The sequence below is a fragment of the Puntigrus tetrazona genome, chromosome 19, assembly GCF_018831695.1.
Source record: "Puntigrus tetrazona isolate hp1 chromosome 19, ASM1883169v1, whole genome shotgun sequence".
Lineage (NCBI taxonomy): Eukaryota > Metazoa > Chordata > Actinopteri > Cypriniformes > Cyprinidae > Puntigrus > Puntigrus tetrazona.
The window spans coordinates 6344983-6363442 of NC_056717.1; the positions used below are offsets into that span (position 1 = coordinate 6344983).

The 18460-nt window shown below is 40.2% G+C and overlaps 1 protein-coding gene across 1 annotated transcript; it reads left to right on the plus strand.

Moving 5' to 3' along the window:
• Positions 1 to 1806: 1806 nt before the first annotated feature.
• On the plus strand, positions 1807 to 16210 carry ints3 (integrator complex subunit 3). The gene is made up of 29 exons (XM_043218095.1): positions 1807 to 2142; positions 2657 to 2740; positions 3784 to 3867; positions 3983 to 4096; positions 4229 to 4313; positions 4398 to 4464; positions 4579 to 4720; positions 6141 to 6270; positions 6797 to 6894; positions 6985 to 7176; positions 7251 to 7338; positions 7506 to 7585; positions 8899 to 8990; positions 9142 to 9248; positions 10055 to 10174; positions 10392 to 10521; positions 10620 to 10674; positions 10772 to 10875; positions 11055 to 11219; positions 12464 to 12617; positions 12700 to 12768; positions 13093 to 13168; positions 13621 to 13734; positions 13816 to 13864; positions 13962 to 14129; positions 14698 to 14798; positions 14888 to 14960; positions 15062 to 15215; positions 15322 to 16210. The coding sequence occupies exons 1-29, from the start codon at positions 2059 to 2061 to the stop codon at positions 15394 to 15396; spliced, it is 3054 nt and encodes a 1017-aa protein (XP_043074030.1). The 5' UTR covers positions 1807 to 2058; the 3' UTR covers positions 15397 to 16210.
• Positions 16211 to 18460: the final 2250 nt, after the last annotated feature.

The following is an 18460-nucleotide window of genomic DNA, read 5'->3' on the forward strand; positions in this document are numbered from 1 at the left end:
CCGGCGTGTAACTTTCTAGCCGCCAGCTTCCTGTTTGCAGGTGACGAGATCTCAGCTCTGCCCAAGCCCGTCCAGCGTGGATCAGTCGCACGTTCCTCCCCCCGTTCTCAAAGCTCTCTGGTGTTTCGTAAGGTTCAAGTTCACCTCCCTGTGTCTAAGCCCAGATAATGAGGATGTGGACGGAGACTTTCCCTGCTGCGATGACACCCGCCGGGCCGTCAGAGTCCTCTGGGATGGCTGTTACGTTTCGGTGCAATCCCAAATCTCTGATCCACTTCCTGTGCTGATGACTGCATGCAGCGAGAGGGAACGGTCCTGCGGTTATCTGGTGGCATTAAAGGCTTTGTTTATCACGCTGCTCTATTTTTGAAATAAACTCGAATGTCTGGCCCAGGTGTAAATAAATGCAGTGTTTTTCCACATCACTCGTCTTCTGCTGTGACAACTGTCAGTCAAACTGTAGCAGTGCGGCGCGTGGACGTGACGGCAGACGTCCTGCGTCCTGAGATCCTGACTGAGGAAGTCAGGTGTACAGTCTTTAAGCAGCAGCTCTGTTGGGAGGGCGTCAATGATGATTGTATTGATTTATCTGTCCTCTGTGTGTGCTTTGAATAGCTGGGTCCGTTGGGGGTGTTGGTATATTACTACAAAGTCTTTAAGTGAAGTTTAAATTGATTATTGTGGTTTTTTTTATGTTTGAGGGGAGGGGGATTATGTAAAATAAACACATTAAAAACACTGAGCCATCTTTACTAGTTCTTGTGCTTTAACGGTGTGCGGTAATGTGGTATTTGTCTCAGCAAATCAACCTTTTGAAGAATAATGCATCTAAGAGGTAAGCACTGCTAAATTAGCATGTTAGCATCAGTTCAGTAATATTTTGGCAGGTCAGTATTTTGACCCTTTATATTGTAATGTTTATGCTTTCCATTTTTGCAGTTTCTTATGAATTATTTTACTGTTTAAATATTACTGTTAAAATGTTTAGACTACAGTATATTGGAAACGTGCAGAATAATATATTGTTAATTTATTACTGATTTTTAAATTATGTAGCAGTATACTTGTTTGTTTATATATATATACACACACACATTTAAGAAACTGCAAAAATGGAAAACATAAACATTACAATATAAAGGGTCAATATATAGGGTATATATATATATATATATATATATATATATATATATATATATATATATATATATATATATATATATATATTAACATTCAAAACTAGTAAACCGAGAAGACAAAACATAAAAATTCTGAAACAAATTACAGCATATAATATATATTTATGCAAAATATGCCAGAAGTAGATTTGATCGCATTTTAATATAATAATCATAATTTTCGATTAGTTTTATAAATGTCAGATCTTAAATATAATTATAGTTTTATTAATATTAATTATATTAAAATAGTACTTAAAAAACGATTATTGTTGTTTTCGTTATTACGTTAATTATAATAGTAAGATATATTTATTCGACTACTGTTGTTTGTTGTTATTGTTAAGAGGGGAGCCTCAATGCGATACAACGCCTGCTGTTTCCACATTTAAAATTAGGTAGGCATTTATCCAGGTTTCACTAGTTCCCCTGTCCGCCTGAGTTTTTACCCACTTGTCTACACACAAGCAGCGTTCTTGTCAAGTTGCACGGGCTTCTTTTTTGTCGAGCGGGTCTCGCTGACAGCGCCGCCACCGTGATTGGCCAGCTGCCACGTCAATCAAAATATCCAGCACGCGATTGGTATAAATGAGTCGCTCCGCCCCGCCTTCACTCCGCGTTCGGAACACTTCCGCTAAGCCACCATGCCCTGCGGAAGTTGAATTGTTACAGTCGGACACTGTAGAAATACTGGAGTGGTCGCGCGAAGGTGGCGATTTAAGAGTCGTAAACACACTGTAGGCGCCTAGGACTGGGCGGAGAGAGGGTTAACTAGTTCATAATCACCACAGACCCACGGAAACAGTGAGGGAAGGGTTTCAAACAGCGCCCTAAAGCCCCGTCAGGTCCCGTGTGTGTGGGCGCAGCGAGGCGGGAGGAGATGGAGCCCTCGCCGGCTAAGGGTAAAGCGCAGGGTCGCCTTCTGGTGTCCACCAGCCTGGACGCCAAAGATGAGCTGGAGGAGGTAGGGATCGACTCGTTCCCCTCGGCCGTCAACATACGTGTCAGCGCGTCCTTCACAGCGCACATTTGCGAAGAAAAACATGGGCAAAACTAAGTACAATAACAAAAGGACGAGCAGAATGGAGAAGTTGACACTATCAGACTTGTAGGACAGGGCTGATAGTTGCAGCGATGGCTTTCGTAGTCTCTTGCTATCTTATGTGCTGATTCAGATATGAAGAAAGGCGTTGAGGCAGCGGTGTGAGCATGATGTTCAATGATGTTATCATGTCATACATGTACTAAATGACAGCTGATGGTGTCAGTGACTTCCCATCTGCTGGGGAAGCTTGTAGAAATTGATGCAGTCATGACTTTAATTGAGATTAGACTGTTTATGCACGAATTGTTATTGGGATCTGTAGTGTTATTTCGCTTTTTTGTGTGTTTTGCATCCGTATTGCTCTACTCACCTGTGTGTGTGTGTGTGTGTGTGTGTGTGTGTGTGTGTGTGTGTGTGTGTGTGTGTGTTTCAGCGCCTGGAGAGGTGTGTGAGCATCACCACATCTATAACCAATGGACTGTCAGAGCGGGAAGCCAACGATGCTCTCACTGCTCATGTGAGTGTTTATCAGTTACACCCTCCTATGGTAAAGCATCAGGATTCACAAATCATAAAAACCTGGACGTAGAAGTGCATTTTCAAGTCGTGATTTTTCAGGCCTGGAAAATCATGTTAATTGATAAAACGACTTAAATATAGAATTGACTTTTTCCAGATTAGCTCAGCTTGAGAAGGTTTAATCACCTATATATTGTTCTTGAGGGCTTGTGTAGACGACACCTTGTCCACAAAACTTCAAGATATCTCTCGACTCTTATTGTTGATGTTTGTACTCTAAATATAGTCATTTAAATCTGTTACTTGACATAGACATCTGCTGTGTTTTTAAGTGTATTTTTAAGATATTTTAAAATCAGATTTATTTTCTGCAAGTTATCATTCAGCTCTAATTGAATAAAATTCACTGGTCAAAAAGTGCAGGAACCCTGTTGTCCTTCGCATATAATTAATGTGAACCAGAAATCGGGCTCTTCTTTCTATTCATAATGTGGAGGTCCAGCCTTTTATTCTTTTAAGAAATACAAATTAAAGCGGTAATATGCTCAGAAAGTTTATGTTTTGGCGCATACTAGAAATTCTCTTCAACTGCTTCAAGAATATTTTATAAAACAATTACTATGTAAAACTATGTAAACAATTACTATGTAAATCACTTTATGCTCACCATGGCTGTACTTGATTGATCAAACATTCAGTAAAAACAGTAATATTATTACGATTTAAAATAACAAGTTTCTATTTTAATACATTTTAACATGTAATTTATTCCTGTGATCAAAGCTGGAATTTTAGCATCATCACTCTGACACGATCTTTCAGAAATCAGTCTAATATGCTGATTCGCCGCTTGATAAACCGTTTTTATCAGAGAGAAGAACGTGACATTTAGCCAAGGATATCTGGCTTGCGACCTGTAACTTCCTGATCCGTTCTCCTCTTTGGCATTTCGTTCATGACTGGCTGGAAATTAGCGGTAGATAAAACGAAATAGAATTGGAAAAACAATTTGATGTTTACCGGGAGTGTGTGTGTGTTCAGGTGTGTAAAGGTCCGCAGCAGCACGAGGAGGTGTGTCTGGGGCTCTTCACGCTTCTGCTCACAGAGCCCCCACAAGCACAGAGGGTAAGTTGATGCTTCACGTGTGAGATCTTATTCACAGACATGTGCGCATGCCACAGAAAGCTACTCGCGCTCTTCTCCTAGAATTCCAACATTAACGTAGTACTGTGTCCTTCAGTGCTACAGAGACCTGACGCTGGTGAATCGGGACGGTATGAATGTGGTGCTCATCAAAATCAACCAGATCCTTATGGAGAAGTTCCTGAAGCTTCAGGACGTGTGCCGTACACAGGTGGGCTCCAGTCTGGTGGCATTTAACAGCACTGAATTTAACAGTAACACATCAGTGACGTCTCGTGTGTGTGTGTGTGTGTGTGTGTGTGTGTGTGTGTGTGTGTGTGTGTGTGTGTGTGTGTGTGGGCAGCTGGTGTGGTTGGTCAGAGAGCTGGTGAAGAGCGGAGTCATTGGAGCAGATGGGGTCCTCATGACGCTCATGAAACAGATCGCTGGTACGTTCACACACAGATGCAAGCCATGCTACGTTTACGGTGTATCCCTACTGTATCATGTGTCTGACTTGCGTCAATCTGCAGGGGGAGACATCTCCAACAAAAACCTGTGGCTGGCAGAGAACGTGTTGGACATCTTAGTGGAGCAGAGGTGAGAAGCGGCACGCAGTGTGACGGGTGCACTGTGGGCGATAACTGCGTCCGTGCAAATAGACCGGCGTGAGTTTATTGGCAGCTTGGTTGAATGTGTTTGTGTGACGGACAGAGAGTGGGTGCTGAAAAGCGGGATGTTGGTGGCCATGTCTGTGTACACGTACCTGAGGCTCATAGTGGACCATGGGACGTCAAACCTGCTGTCCCTCAGGCAGAGAGAGGTGGACTTCTGCATCGGCCTGCTTAGAGAGAGGGTGAGTACTGGAAACACTTCAGTGCATGATTTTAGTTACGTGAAGGCGGAAGTATTTTGGGGACTTGTGTCTGTGTTGTTCATTTAACCCTATAAAGTCTACTGTATAATATTTGATACTCAAATTGCTAGGGTAAATCATTAACTTGATCAAAACCTGTTGTTCATAATCTATTACATCACGATCTAACGTCTTTTTGCTGCAATTTTTTTTTTTTTTTATAATTTTTATGAAGTAGGTAAATGTAAGAAACGCTTCTATATTGTACGTAATATTTCTAGATTAACACTTAATGGACTCAAGAAACTTAAGTTTACTTGATTATCCATACATCTCTCAATAATAATTGCATGTATTGCGTAGCAACCATATGTTGTGAACCCCACAATAAAAACTGCAGCGCTAAGACGAAGATAATGAATCTTACTTTTTGGCTATATAAATATTAGCAGCTGTTTCAAATGACATGTTTTTGTTGTTTTTCTTCTTGAGTATGAGCTCACCGTGTCGTACTGCACGAAAATGATTTATGATGCAAAACACGTGCAGTTTTGTTTTTTTTTTTTTTTTTGTGTGTCTTTTGTCTAAAAGTTCTTCATACTTTTGTTAATATTTTGACTATTAATATATTAAGATTTACAGGCTTAAAAACTTTGCATGGCAGGATGTTCCTCATTCAAAACTTTCAATCTGGATCACAACTTTTCTTAATTCCGTTACCTGTATAAAAAGCAAAAACAAAACAAAAAAAACGGGAATGAAACGAAAGATGAAATCCTTTTTATTTAGAGCGACCCACTGTAGGCTAATTTGAAGGACGCTCCCCCTGGAGCCGGTAGAGGTGAAGAGTCTCGCTCAAGGGCACTAAAGCAGGATTGTGATGTCTGTATCTGGGTCAGCAGTTCCCAAGAGAGCGCTTGGGATTTAACTTGTGACTTGGGCTTGAACCAGCTGTGATTAAATTAGGCTGCCAGCAATTATTCAGCAGATTTATAGACACCATGAAATCGAAATTGACTCTGCATACCTTTTGGAAATGGTCTTTTAGTCCTTTTTAAAATTGTATTTATCAATTTTGATCAAAGCTGAATTTTCAGCATCATTACTCCTTCAGAAATCAGTATAATACGCTGACTTGCAATTCAAGAAACTATTATCAGTTTTAAAACACAGTTGCTTTATATTTTTGTGGAAATCATTCTACATTTTTACTAGATTCTTCTACTAATAGAAGGTTAAAAAGAACAGTATTATTATTATTATTTTTTTATTATTTAATGCATTAAACTTTCTTTTTTTTTTTCTCCTCAGGATTTTATTACACATTAAAGATGCTACTTCACCCGTCATAGTTTCATCTTTTATTGTCATTCGGTGGAGTTTCATGTTTTTAAACTGCTCCGTGTCTGTGTTTTAACAGTTCATGGAGTGTTTTATCATCGGGAGGGATCTGGTCAGACTCTTACAGAATGTGGCTCGTATTCCTGAGTTGGAGTTGCTGTGGAGAGACCTGCTGCACAATCCTCAGACCCTCAGCCCTCAGTTCACAGGTGTGTGTGTGTGAGAGAGGGAATGTCTTTTTTATATGATGTTGCTAAAAAGAACATTGTGTATGTGGTGTAATGCAATGTGTTTAAGCAGGCTACGGTTCAAAAAACACATTATTTATCACATGCTGTACAGTATTGTTTCTCCTCTAAGCCCCGCCTCCTGAAACATGTCGATTTGTACACAGCTCATCGTTCTAAATAAAAAAGAGAGGTGTGCTCTGATTGGCCAGCTATCAAGTGCATTGTGACTGGCTGAATACCTCAAGCGTCTGACGGAAGTGTTACTATAACGTGATGCCGTGATACAAAAACACATTAGAAATTAGGCATTCACTTCCTGGGGACAAGTCATAACTCTTATAAAGAATATCTCTTTGGTTTTGAAACTTCAGTCTTTGCAACTTCAGGTGTCTTATCTAACAGCTTGTAACACTCCAAAGAGAAAGAAAAACCTGAAATCACATCATATGACCCTTTTCGTAGCGTGCACGTCTGTATTGGTCTGTGTTGCCCCGTCTCGCTGCAGGTATATTGCAGCTCCTCACTTCAAGAACCTCACGCAAGTTTCTGGCCTGTCGACTCACCCCTGACATGGAGACCAAGCTGCTGTTCATGACCTCGCGGGTAAATGCACACAAACACTGACTCCTGACACCGAAAGCACAATTGGTCTATGACCCGAAAGCCAAACACTTGCGCTCTTCCTGGCTGCAGGTTCGGTTTGGCCAGCAGAAGCGCTATCAGGACTGGTTTCAGCGGCAGTATCTGTCCACGGCCGAAAGCCAGTCGTTGCGCTGTGACCTCATTCGCTACATATGTGGTGTGGTTCATCCGTCCAATGAAGTGCTGAGTTCTGACATTCTGCCACGCTGGGCGATCATTGGATGGCTCCTGACTACCTGCACGGTAAGTAAATACTACGAACCTTTGACTTTTTCGATCTCGTTTTGGATCCCATACCAATCCGCCTCTCTCTGCAGTCTAATGTTGCTGCATCTAATGCCAAACTGGCCTTGTTCTACGACTGGCTGTTCTTCAACCCTGAGAAAGACAGCATCATGAACATCGGTAAGAAAGGCAGGAAGCCGTTATTGTGCCATTTTTAGATTTGACTTTGCAAACAGACATGTACAAACCACATGCTTTGCCTTCACCCAGTCGCTGATGCTCTGCTTTTATTTTCTTGACATCTCTCTGTCTTTCTGTTTCTCTCTTTCGGACTCTTGTTTTTTCAGAGCCAGCCATTTTGGTGATGCATCACTCCATGAAACCACATCCTGCTATAACAGCCACACTGCTGGACTTCATGTGTCGGGTGAGAAACATCAAATCAAGACTAACACATTATGGTGCAGAGTTCATTTAAATTCTTTTTATTTTCAAATTTTTTTGTCATGTGTCATGACTTTCCATCTGAAAAACCAGTGACACAAAAGATCGTAGTAGTTACTGAGGTGACTAACATTAAAGGGGTCATATTTTGCTAAAAAATAACATTTTGTGTATTTGGTGTAATGCATTGTGTTTATGTGGTTTAAGTTTCAGAAAACACATTATTTATCCCATACTGTACATTATTGTTTCTCCTCTAAAACCCGCCTCCTGAAACGGGTTGATCTGTACAAAGCTCATTGTTCTTAAAAAAAAAAAAAAAAAAAAAGGTGTGCTCTGATTGGCCAGCTATCAGGTGCGCTGTGATTGGCTCAATACCACAAGCTTTTGGCAGAAATGTTATGCCCCTTATCATAACGTCATGCTCAGCCCGGCGCCATGACACAAAAACAATAAAACAACTGTACAAACGAGGCATTCTTTGTATCCGGCGAGGACATAATAGCTGATTATCATTTGTGATCAGAGAAATAACAAATGACAACAGCACTACCCTTCACTGCTCAAACCCCACGTTTGAATAGGAAGTAGCAGATTCGTTTAATGAGAAGGCGTAACCTACTCAAAGATTGTGAGTCAGAAAACTGTCCTTGCGAAGCTGGAATCTCTGTGTACAGTCAGCATAGCCTACTCCCAGGTTCAAGAATCAATCCTCCGTAAATGCGCTGAACACAGTATTTGTGTTGAACTGTTCTGGACGAGTGCTGTAAAAACAACTGAACCACTGATGTCTAGTTGTGTCTTCTTTTGGAGGCACAAAGAAAGTAGCTTCTATGAATCTATGCGTTAACAGCTTGTAACCAAAGAGAAAGGAAAAGTTGAAATGGCATCATATGACCCCTTTAACTAACAATGCTTTAGTTACAGTATTTTCTCAATGTTTGTTAACATTATTTAAAAATTACTGCTTTTTAGTTTTGCTCATGTTTGCTTAGGTCCATTAAGTATTAACTTTATTATAACATTATCAGTACAAGTCTTTACCTAAGATTAATGTGTAGTCTAGACGCAAGTTTGTCATAGATATATGTATATTTAGACATATATATCAGTATTAATATTGTGTTCATGTGATTTCATGTTAACTGTAAACAAATGGGAGGGGTTTATTTTAAAGAACTGAAGTAATGTGCAACAAAAACAATGTTTTAGGGGGAAATTCTAAAAGGAATTTATAGAGGAAGCTCTGTTGTGAATTCCAGTCTTGAGTTAACCTGCTATTTTATTCACCTACAGATCATCCCAAACTTTTTCCCTCCTCTTGAGGGTCAAGTGCGGCAGGGCGTCTTCAACTCTCTTAATTTCATCATGGAGAAGAGAGTTCTGGCGTGGGTTTTTTTTACACACACACACACACACACACACACACACATTAGAATGTTCTCATACAGATTCTTTATCAAGAATGCCATCAATGTCTCTTTGCTGATTTGCAGATGTTTTCAATATAATGATCCCTACTCTCTCTCGCTCTCTCAGTCACCTAGCTCCTCTGTTTGACAACCCTAAACTGGACCGTGAGCTGCGGTCTATGCTGCGAGAACGCTTCCCAGAGTTCTGCAATTCCCCCTCGCCACCCACTGAAGGTCAGAGCTCCACACCACTGATTCATTGCCAATCATTTCAAAAACAAAAGCTCCAAAACAATTTTGTCCGACCAGAAATATTATACAAAACGGGCATTCTTTCTTTTTGTTCAACATACAATGATTTAGGATGCATTAAACTTGCATACTAGTCTTGATAAACTTGAATATGAAGTGTTGTGTAGTGGTCCTCAACGTTTCTCACTCTTGTCAAGGACTATATTTGAAAGTCCTCAATCAATATATTTGATATTTTGGTACTAAAGACAGAGTAGTTTCAGAGAATGTAAAATTAAAAATGATAGTGAAATTAAAATGATTTAATATTTATTCAGAATGTGTATATTTTTATATTATATAAATATTTAATTGATTCATTAAAATAAAATTATTCTAATATCTCTACTTCCAGAATTGTCTTAAGGAGTTTACACTTTATTTTATGAATAAATTTACAGTTTATCTATTCATTTGTGATTACAGGGATTAAATTTAAATACTGCAACAGCAATTTTAATAAAATATCAATAAAATATTTTAGACATTGACATTACTGGTAATATTCATATTTATTGTAAAAATATAATAAATGTAATATTTTATTAATTTCAATAACTTGTACAGATTTTTGGTTTGCTTGCTTGCTTTTTCTTAAATTGAAATTTTAATATTAAACTTTAAGATTCAGCAAGGTTTATAACCTCAAGTTACAATCTCAAAAGTCAGTGGAATTAAAATTTTGCTCAAATTATGGCATTTTTTAATATATGTATTGTTTGTTTTTCTTTCTGTACCTTTTTTAATAGTAAAAATGGAGGAATCTGTTCCTTTGGAGATGGACAATCATGTGCTTGATAAGGAGGATGGTTGCTATGACAACACAGATGCTACCTTCAGTGATGATGAGGAAGAATTGAACAACAAGGGTAAGATGCTTGCAGTAATGGCAGATACACTTTAGCCCAGACCTTCAGATCAATCAATTATGGCTCTGCTTTATCGCATTGCTTCAGCTGCGGTGGACCTCTTGTTCACTGCTGTAGTATTCAGTCATGACAGAATCTAGATCACTGGCTCTGGATCAAAATGATGCCCATGACCCACTTCTGTACCGTCATGATATGAACCCTTGTTTATCTCAAGGTAAAAACCGAGAGTTCAGGTTTCATCAGCTTAAGGAAACCTACATCGACGAGCCTGCTGACATCACACCGTTCGTGGATCAGTTGGATGAGGCACTTAAAGAAAGGGTTCTACAGCTGCAGAAAGGAAGGTGAGAAAGGAGAAGTGATTAATAACAAGCATCAGTTATTAATAATAAGATCTCAGTTGCCTGAGTCTCAATTTGTGCAATATTTTTTTTTCTCTCAGTGATGCAGAAACGCATTGTGAGGTCATGCAGGAAATTGTGGATCTTATTTTAGAGGTGAGCTTTGCTCAGGGTGATCATTTTGAGTTTTAAATATATTTGATGATGCATTTAAGAAAAATATATATATATATTTTTTTTGGTCCTCTTTCAGGAGGATTTTGACTCCGAGCAGATGTCCACCCTAGCTTCCTGTATGGCTGAGTTGTTTAAGAGTCACTTCAGAGGAGATGTTTTGCCTGAGGAGATCACAGAAGAGTATGTTTCTCTCTCTTTTCGACTTCCTGTCGGGTCTGTTTGCACATTGTTTAGTGGTTAGCACTAGATGTTTCTTTGCTTCCAGCTTGCACGGTGTCCTGTTTCCTCCTTCATATTTTCCTCTCACTATTGTTCATTTTTCTTAATGAAGACGCTGATGGATTGCTCTGTGTGTGCAGGTCATTGGAGGAGTCCGTGTGTAAGCCGGTGTGTCTGATCTTTAGGAACTTGTGTCAAATGCAGGAAGACAACAGTGGTTTCTCTGTCCTGCTGGACCTGCTCGCCGAGCTCTACCAGAAACAGCCGAAAATCGGTTATCATCTGCTCTACTACCTTAAAGCTAGGTAGGGTCAAACAGTCCAAATAATATAATCATAAGTGATGAGCAACAAGGATATATTATGCCAATCTGATCGTGACCTTTTTATTTTTCAATGTAAAATATGGTCTGATTCCACCTGCTGTAACTGAGTGTTAATTGACCCTTCTCAGAGAATTTGATTGACATTTCTTTGAATCTGACATTTTTTTCCGACAAACAAACCTGAGAGTAAATTAATGTTGGTGGTCTTACACTTGAAAAACGGTGTGTAATGAAGTGTTTCCACTGATGAAAGAGGAAAAAGTACCTTCTGATGTTCATTCATGTTTATTTTATGCTATAACTAGTGAAGAGGAAGATATGATTGCTTCACCTGCCGCTTGAACTGAGGTGCTGCACAACACATTACAGAGCCACAAAACTGTATTTATTGTTTGCATTTCTTAAAGAAATGTAATGCAGAGTGTGTTTCATACCTAAAGTAACCTGCTCTATCTTGTCTGTCGGCAAGTTGTCAGTTTCCCCTTTGATTCATGATGTATTTTTCACTGCGTGAGAACGTGATGTGTGGCGCAAGAGCGGAGTGACTTGTCAGACATCGCAACAGTAAAGAAAGGGGCAGGTCTTTACGAAGGGTCGATTTCGCTCATGTAGAGAGAAAAGAGGTCTTTAAATCTGTACCTGACACAAATCATCCCAACCTGATGTGCGTAAATGTATTTATTTATTTAATCCCTGTGTCCTGCTTGACTGATTTGGTCACGGTTACGTTACTTTCATTTAATTATTTACATATTTATTATGAATAAAAGTTATTTGGGAGCTTGTCTTTAAGGTGTGACCAGTGGATTAGAAAAATAAACATGATAGTTCGTTTAAAAATTTAATTCGTAGCCTAATAAGTCTTTGAATCGCTAGTCTTTTCTGCGTCGCTGTTTGCCTCATAACATAAATAGAAAAGTCCAGTGTAACAAAGCGAGTGGCTTGTCCTGATGGAGCTCATACCTAAAAGATGGATTTCTGTGTATGAGTTTATCGAGTCTATTTGGAAAAAGCACAATTATTTTATATTATCCGTGGCCAATAATACTGGACCCAACCCATGTCCAAGGATCTCTTCAACATTTTGGACCCAAACACTTTCAGGACAAAACATTGGTTTTCGCATCCAAGTAGACCTGTGAAAATCTTACAGAGCATATATTTAATGAAATTAATCATGCACTGATATGTTTTCATAGTAGACTGTTTTGTGCATCTTTACAGCAAAGCGGCGGCGGGGAAGATGAGCCTGTACGAGTCTTTTGCTCAGGCCACGGCTCTGGGAGACCTGCACACCTGCTTGATGATGGACATGAAGGCCTGTCAGGAGGATGATGTGAGGCTCCTGTGCTACCTAACCCCCTCCATCTACTCAGAGGTAACACCTCATGCTCAACACCACATGCCTGCAGCAAAGGCTTTTGCAGCCTAGTTTGACTTTTCCTGTCTGTGCTGTACAGTTCCCAGATGAGACCCTGCGCAGTGGAGAGCTCCTCAACATGATCGTGGCTGTCATTGACTCGGCACAGGTTTCAAATCTATACATTTAAATAGAAAGTTGACCCCAAAAACGTACTCCCCTTCATGTCATTCCAAACTCATAAGACTTATTCGCCAAATAAGTCAAATGAGGATATCTTTAATAAAACTGAATTAAAAAAATTGAAATGCATCAGTTCATGAAGAAATTATTCCATTTGTTATGATGATCAGATTTAATTTAGGCTAGCATGTAGGGTGTGACATGAGTAATTGGAAAATATCCTATTTTTGTCTGAACCTGATTACATTTTAGATTTTTAATTTTTTTAATTGTTCTCTTTTAACCTCTTACTCTTGTTTTGACGTCACAGCTTCAGGAGCTGATGTGTCACGTGATGATGGGTAATCTGGTGATGTTCCGTAAAGACTCGGTCCTCAACATCCTCAGTAGGTTTACAGTGCTTTTCAGGCTCTCATATTTCATCATCTGACCCCGCAAGTCTTTGTTCATATTCCATAGTTACACAAACTAACAAACCAAACACACAGTTTGAAAATTGGGGGTTAAGGCAAAATGGCCACCAAATTAAAAGTAAAGGTGTAAAAAGTGCCTTTGGGTAACTAAATCTATTAAATGTACCATTGTGTTTTTTATGCTACTAATATGTGAAGTCTTAATTTTTTTTTTATGCATAAAGAAAGCAATAAATGACTTCATAAATGTTCTTAGCTGGTTTGGTCTGTGTAGGTTTAATGTGACAATGAACACTTATCTATAATATTGATTTTTGGATTATTTTCTCTACTGTGAAATCTAGTTGTTTATCTGTGTGATTATGGCATACATTCATCCATTGCTTTGTGAAGCTAATTTTGTTCTGTGCATCTGTGTGTTTTAGTTCAGTCTCTGGACTGGGAAACATTTGAGCAGTACAGCACATGGCAGCTTTTCCTGGCGCACAGTATCCCTCTGGAGACCATCATCCCCATTTTACAGCACCTCAAATACAAGGGTGAGCATCTCTCTCCATAGACACTCTTTCACTCTACACAGACTCGGTCCGCCCATAATCCTCTCCGCTCTCTGCTCGCAGAACACCCAGAAGCTCTTTCCTGCCTGCTGCTGCAGTTACGAAGAGAAAAGTAAGTCTTCTCTCACAGATGCTTATTAATCTTGTCAGCTGTGGGTGACAGTCATAATTTGTTTTTGTTTTTTTTTGTTTGCCGTGTTGTGCTGAAGGCCGAGTGAGGAGATGGTGAAGATGGTGTTGAGCCGACCTTATCACCAAGAGGATCAGTTCACCACCAGCATCCTGCGGCACTGGGCGGCGAAACACGACGACCTGCTGGGAGAACACATCAAAGCCCTGCTCATCAAGAACAACAACATGCCCCGGAAACGACAGAGGTAATGACATACTCGGCTCTCAGAACTGAAAGATGGATGAGGCGGGTTTAAGGCCCAGGGCTTTAAACCCAGGTTGAGATTCAAGCTCAGGGTCTGGAGCCCTGGAGAAACATGAAATGCATTAAATATTTATACTTTAAAATTAACCGTTATTATGAAGATCTTGCCAGTGGGCCAGATGTCTGCCCGCTCATTGTCATGACAACAAGTATAGGGTGGCACTAGGACAATTATTTTCTTATTTAAATCTCAGTAGCAAATAAGTTGGATTTATTTCACAACTCTTTTAAATTGTCCTTCAAATAAAACTACCATAAACTACCATTTTAAAGTCTTAGTATTGTTCACAAAGCAGTACTTTGTAATTTGAAATCACAGAAATAAATGACACGTCATTGAGTGAAAACAGTTATTCAAAATCATAGTAATTTTGCACAATATTACTTTTACTTGTCAATTAATGCAGTCTTGGCGAGCCGAAGAGGCTTTTAACAACATTAAAAATGTCGACCTCGAACGTGTAGAAAGTTGTCAAATTTAAGAAATGAGTTGTTGTTTTTTTGTGAAGTTTGAGGAGCTCCAGCAGTAAACTGGCTCAGCTGACTCTGGAACAGATGCTGGAACATCTGGACAGTTTAAGACTCAATCTCAGCAATACCAAGAACAACTGTGAGTTCATCATCAGACTCCTACATCCATTAAATGCCACCGAAAACTGTTTCTGTTGATTTTAAACAATGTTGGTCTTGTTGTATCAGTCTTTTCCCAGACGCCCATATTACAAGCCCTACAGCACGTTCAGGCCAGCTGCGATGAGGCCCACAAAATGAGGTGTGTTGTTTTTTTTTTTGCTAATTAAATTTGATAATTATCATTCATCAGTCTTCTTGTCTACATTATTTAATTGTAACTCTTGTCTCTTCTTCTGTCAGGTTCAGTGATCTCTTCTCATTAGCTGAGGAGTATGAGGATTCCTCCAAACAGCATAAACCTCGACGCAAAGCCCCAGCATCCTCACCACGATCCCGCAAGGGTGCAGCTCCTCAACCCAGCAATGAAGAGGAGAGTGCGTCCAGTAGCGCTTCGGTAAATCAACGCATCAAAATCACGAAAGCCTTCAGGCCAGAAGCCATAGTATTATTATTACTATGTCAGATCATTGTCTAAAACTGCCTTTGTTGACTGTTCTCAGGAGGAAGAAGATTCCAAACCCAAAGCTTCCAAGAGAAAACGGAAAGCGTCTGCAGTAGGATCTGACAGCGACTGAGAGGAAAACACTCGTCTCCACGCCAACCACACCCAGCATAACCACGCCCCCTCTGTGACGTCACTGGAGACTACCTGCCAATCATCTGCTCCAGCCACTCAGGGGCAGCCTGCCCAAACACTCTCCTCCCGTAGGGGCATAGCTCTTTCTCTGGACTCAAATGCAGTGGAGCCTGGGAGACGAGCCTGTGCTTTCTCGAACCTCTGGACTCGAGGGTTTGGTGAAGTGTGAGGACGGGCGCAGCGGGGGGCGGCTAAGCCTGGAGAACCTACATCCAGACTGACAGACGTACAAACAAGACAGACTGCCTTAAAAGTGAGGGTTACTAAACGTTCCCCAACGACCCACCCATATAAATTCATGGTAATGTACTTCATTACCACTGATGGTAGTGAACCCAGACTGTAACGTGAAGTACAGGGATCTTAACCCCATTGAAGATTTTACTGGCTCATTTTGGAATAGTGGAAAGCAGATAGGGGTGTTCAGGCTCAAGCCTTTTATCTTTTTGTGTTGAACAGACCTCCCTCAGTCCCTCCCTCCCCCATCATAAATAAAGATTGACGCTCTCTGTCCTGTTTGGACGCCGTGGCTCTTCAGAACGGAGCCCAGACTTTACAGAAGGTCCGAGTTTTTATCTCATGTCTGAAATGAAAGCAGGACCTACAAACGGAGGACTCGACTTGATGGACTTTTTAAAAGAATTCTTTCTACTGACTTATTTTCATAAAAACAGATTGTAACTATGTTAAAGGACTATGATATTAATAAAAAAGGGCGGAAAATGTTTGGTTTTCGTACCAAAATGTCAAAATTGCAGACTTGCATTCTTGTTGGGATGAGAACAAACCTATTGGCTGTCCCTAATAACACACTGCTAACACTCCCATTATTTAGCTTGCATACTGAATGTCTACTTTCCTTCGCATTATGTTTTTGTCAATGCAATCCAACTATCATGGGTGCTAGGTTGCCAGGTCTGTTACAATAGCCCAATGGCCTTTTCCTAAATATCAAAACTTATGCCATTTATACACCTAAAATATATATTTATAGTCACCTTTTATGTGTTATACACACTATCACCTAAAAATAAAACTGGGTTATAACAACATGCCATAGTCCTGCTGCAGGGAGGCATAAGATCTGCGGATGTCTCCAGAGCTAGGTGTAAGGAAAGGAAAAGCTGATCATTCTTGTAGCAATTATGTGTCCCTCAAGACATGTTCAGGTACTTGTAAGTACCTTGGTGGAAGAGTGGTATAACAGCTCATAGTTGTGGATTTTGTTTAAGCAAATATTACATGTTAAGAAACTTGCTGGACTTAAAAGCCGTTATACTGGGCACAACACCACAAGATGATCAAGGTTTCTCCTAGGTTGTCCTGATGGTTTTAAAGATGATCTTATCAGATTTCCAGGTGCTGTGCCGTGTGTTGAGAGTGACTGAATCTGCTCAGAAGAACGTCTGAGGCGCCTCAATCTTAAATATTGAACAATCAGAAATCCTTGTGTGTGTGGGTTGGACCTGAGGTCACTCTTTATATTTTTTTAACCCCTCATGTTTGTGGTCAAACCACATTTTGAAGATCATAAAACACTTAATTGCCTTAAACGCTCATTTTGAGTCTTGCACTGATAAACTTGCATAGAGGAGTTAAAAGCCTGCTTAATAATGCTTCTAACAAATTTATTATATTACACCACAATACTTAGTGCCATCCCTCCAGGAGGGTAACCTGGACAGCAACCCTGCAGTTTCACACATGTTAGATCCAAAAAATAATAATAAGTTGACGAAAGCCACCATAATTTTATAGAACACAATTTGACTCACTTTTATTTAATACTTGAAACTAACTCAAGCAAACCACAGTCTGGGTTGTCTTCATGTCAGTAAATGTGGTTTTACTTCATCTCTGCATAAAACTAGTCAGTAACTTAAACATGCACAAACTATAAAAGACGCTTTTATTTTTGACACTTAAAATTAGTTTTCATTGTCAGAGCACAGTACAAAAGGCAGGCAGTAGGCTACACTAATGCTGGCGCGTGTTACTACCTTCTAGAACTTAAGTGTTAGTTTAGGGCTCTTTGCTTTGGGAGTAAGATTCCTCAAGACAGTCAATGGTTTGTTCAGGAGCTGCTCCAGACCTTCTCTCTTGGACCTCCGAGGGGAACAGTCTTTTAAACTGTCTCGCACCTTTCTAGCAGAGCCGTTTCTGTTGCTTGTGGATCTGGATGTTGAATTTGAAGATGGTGGCGAAGTCGAGGAATCCACCTGCGCTCTCCTTTCTTTACACGGTCCCTGCTTATGGAACAAGGACTCTCTCCGGCTCACGCTGGGACTGGCAGCCAAGGTCCGAAAGCCAAAAGGTGTGGTGACCTTTCCGACGTGTTCCAGAGACATGGCTGCACACGTCGAGGGATCCGAGAGATCCTCCGTAGCAGATTTCTGCAGCCGTTTCAGCTTCATCTTAGGGGTGAAACGAAGTTTGGCAGAAACGCCTGGTGAGCCAATGGGAGGCCGATGTCCAGGAGACTCTTCTTCCGGGCTCTCCGGAGATAAAAGCTTATACGTGTCCTCACCTTTGTCTTTCTGGCGACACAGCCGAGGAGACAGTAACAACTTGGGAGGAATAGTAAACTTTGGGATTCTTCCAGGGGTTAGTGGTAGATTTTGCCTGGAGAACCCTTTGGGTGTCAAGATGTTCTCTAGACTGGTTCCTCCACAAGCAAACATTTTTCAGCCTTTACAGAAGATAGACAACCGCAGCAGAAACCTCTTGCTTTTCAGACTCTCCACAAGATACTGAGCTTTTATTCACAAGAGGTCTCGTTAACTTGTTAAATGTTCCTGATGAGTAGCAGGTGAAAGTCATTAGAGTTTCAGATTGGCTGATGACTCGAAGTCCACTGAAATCGTTTTAGTTTAAATATTTTGTCTCTGCTGTTAATAAATAAATAAATATTTCTAATTTGGTTGCCCGTCAAACAATTGTTATTATTTTTGAACTAGTGCAGAAATGATACATTTAGATGAAATTCATAAATTTATTTTTGT

Bases quoted from the DNA above. Each gene is read 5' to 3' on its own strand.
- ints3 (XM_043218095.1), top strand. From the start codon at position 2,059: ATGGAGCCCTCGCCGGCTAAGGGTAAAGCGCAGGGTCGCCTTCTGGTG. The intron at 4,314-4,397 runs GTACGTTCACAC...GTCAATCTGCAG, and splicing joins GCTCATGAAACAGATCGCTG to GGGGAGACATCTCCAACAAA. The intron at 9,249-10,054 runs GTCAGAGCTCCA...CTTTTTTAATAG, and splicing joins CCCCTCGCCACCCACTGAAG to TAAAAATGGAGGAATCTGTT.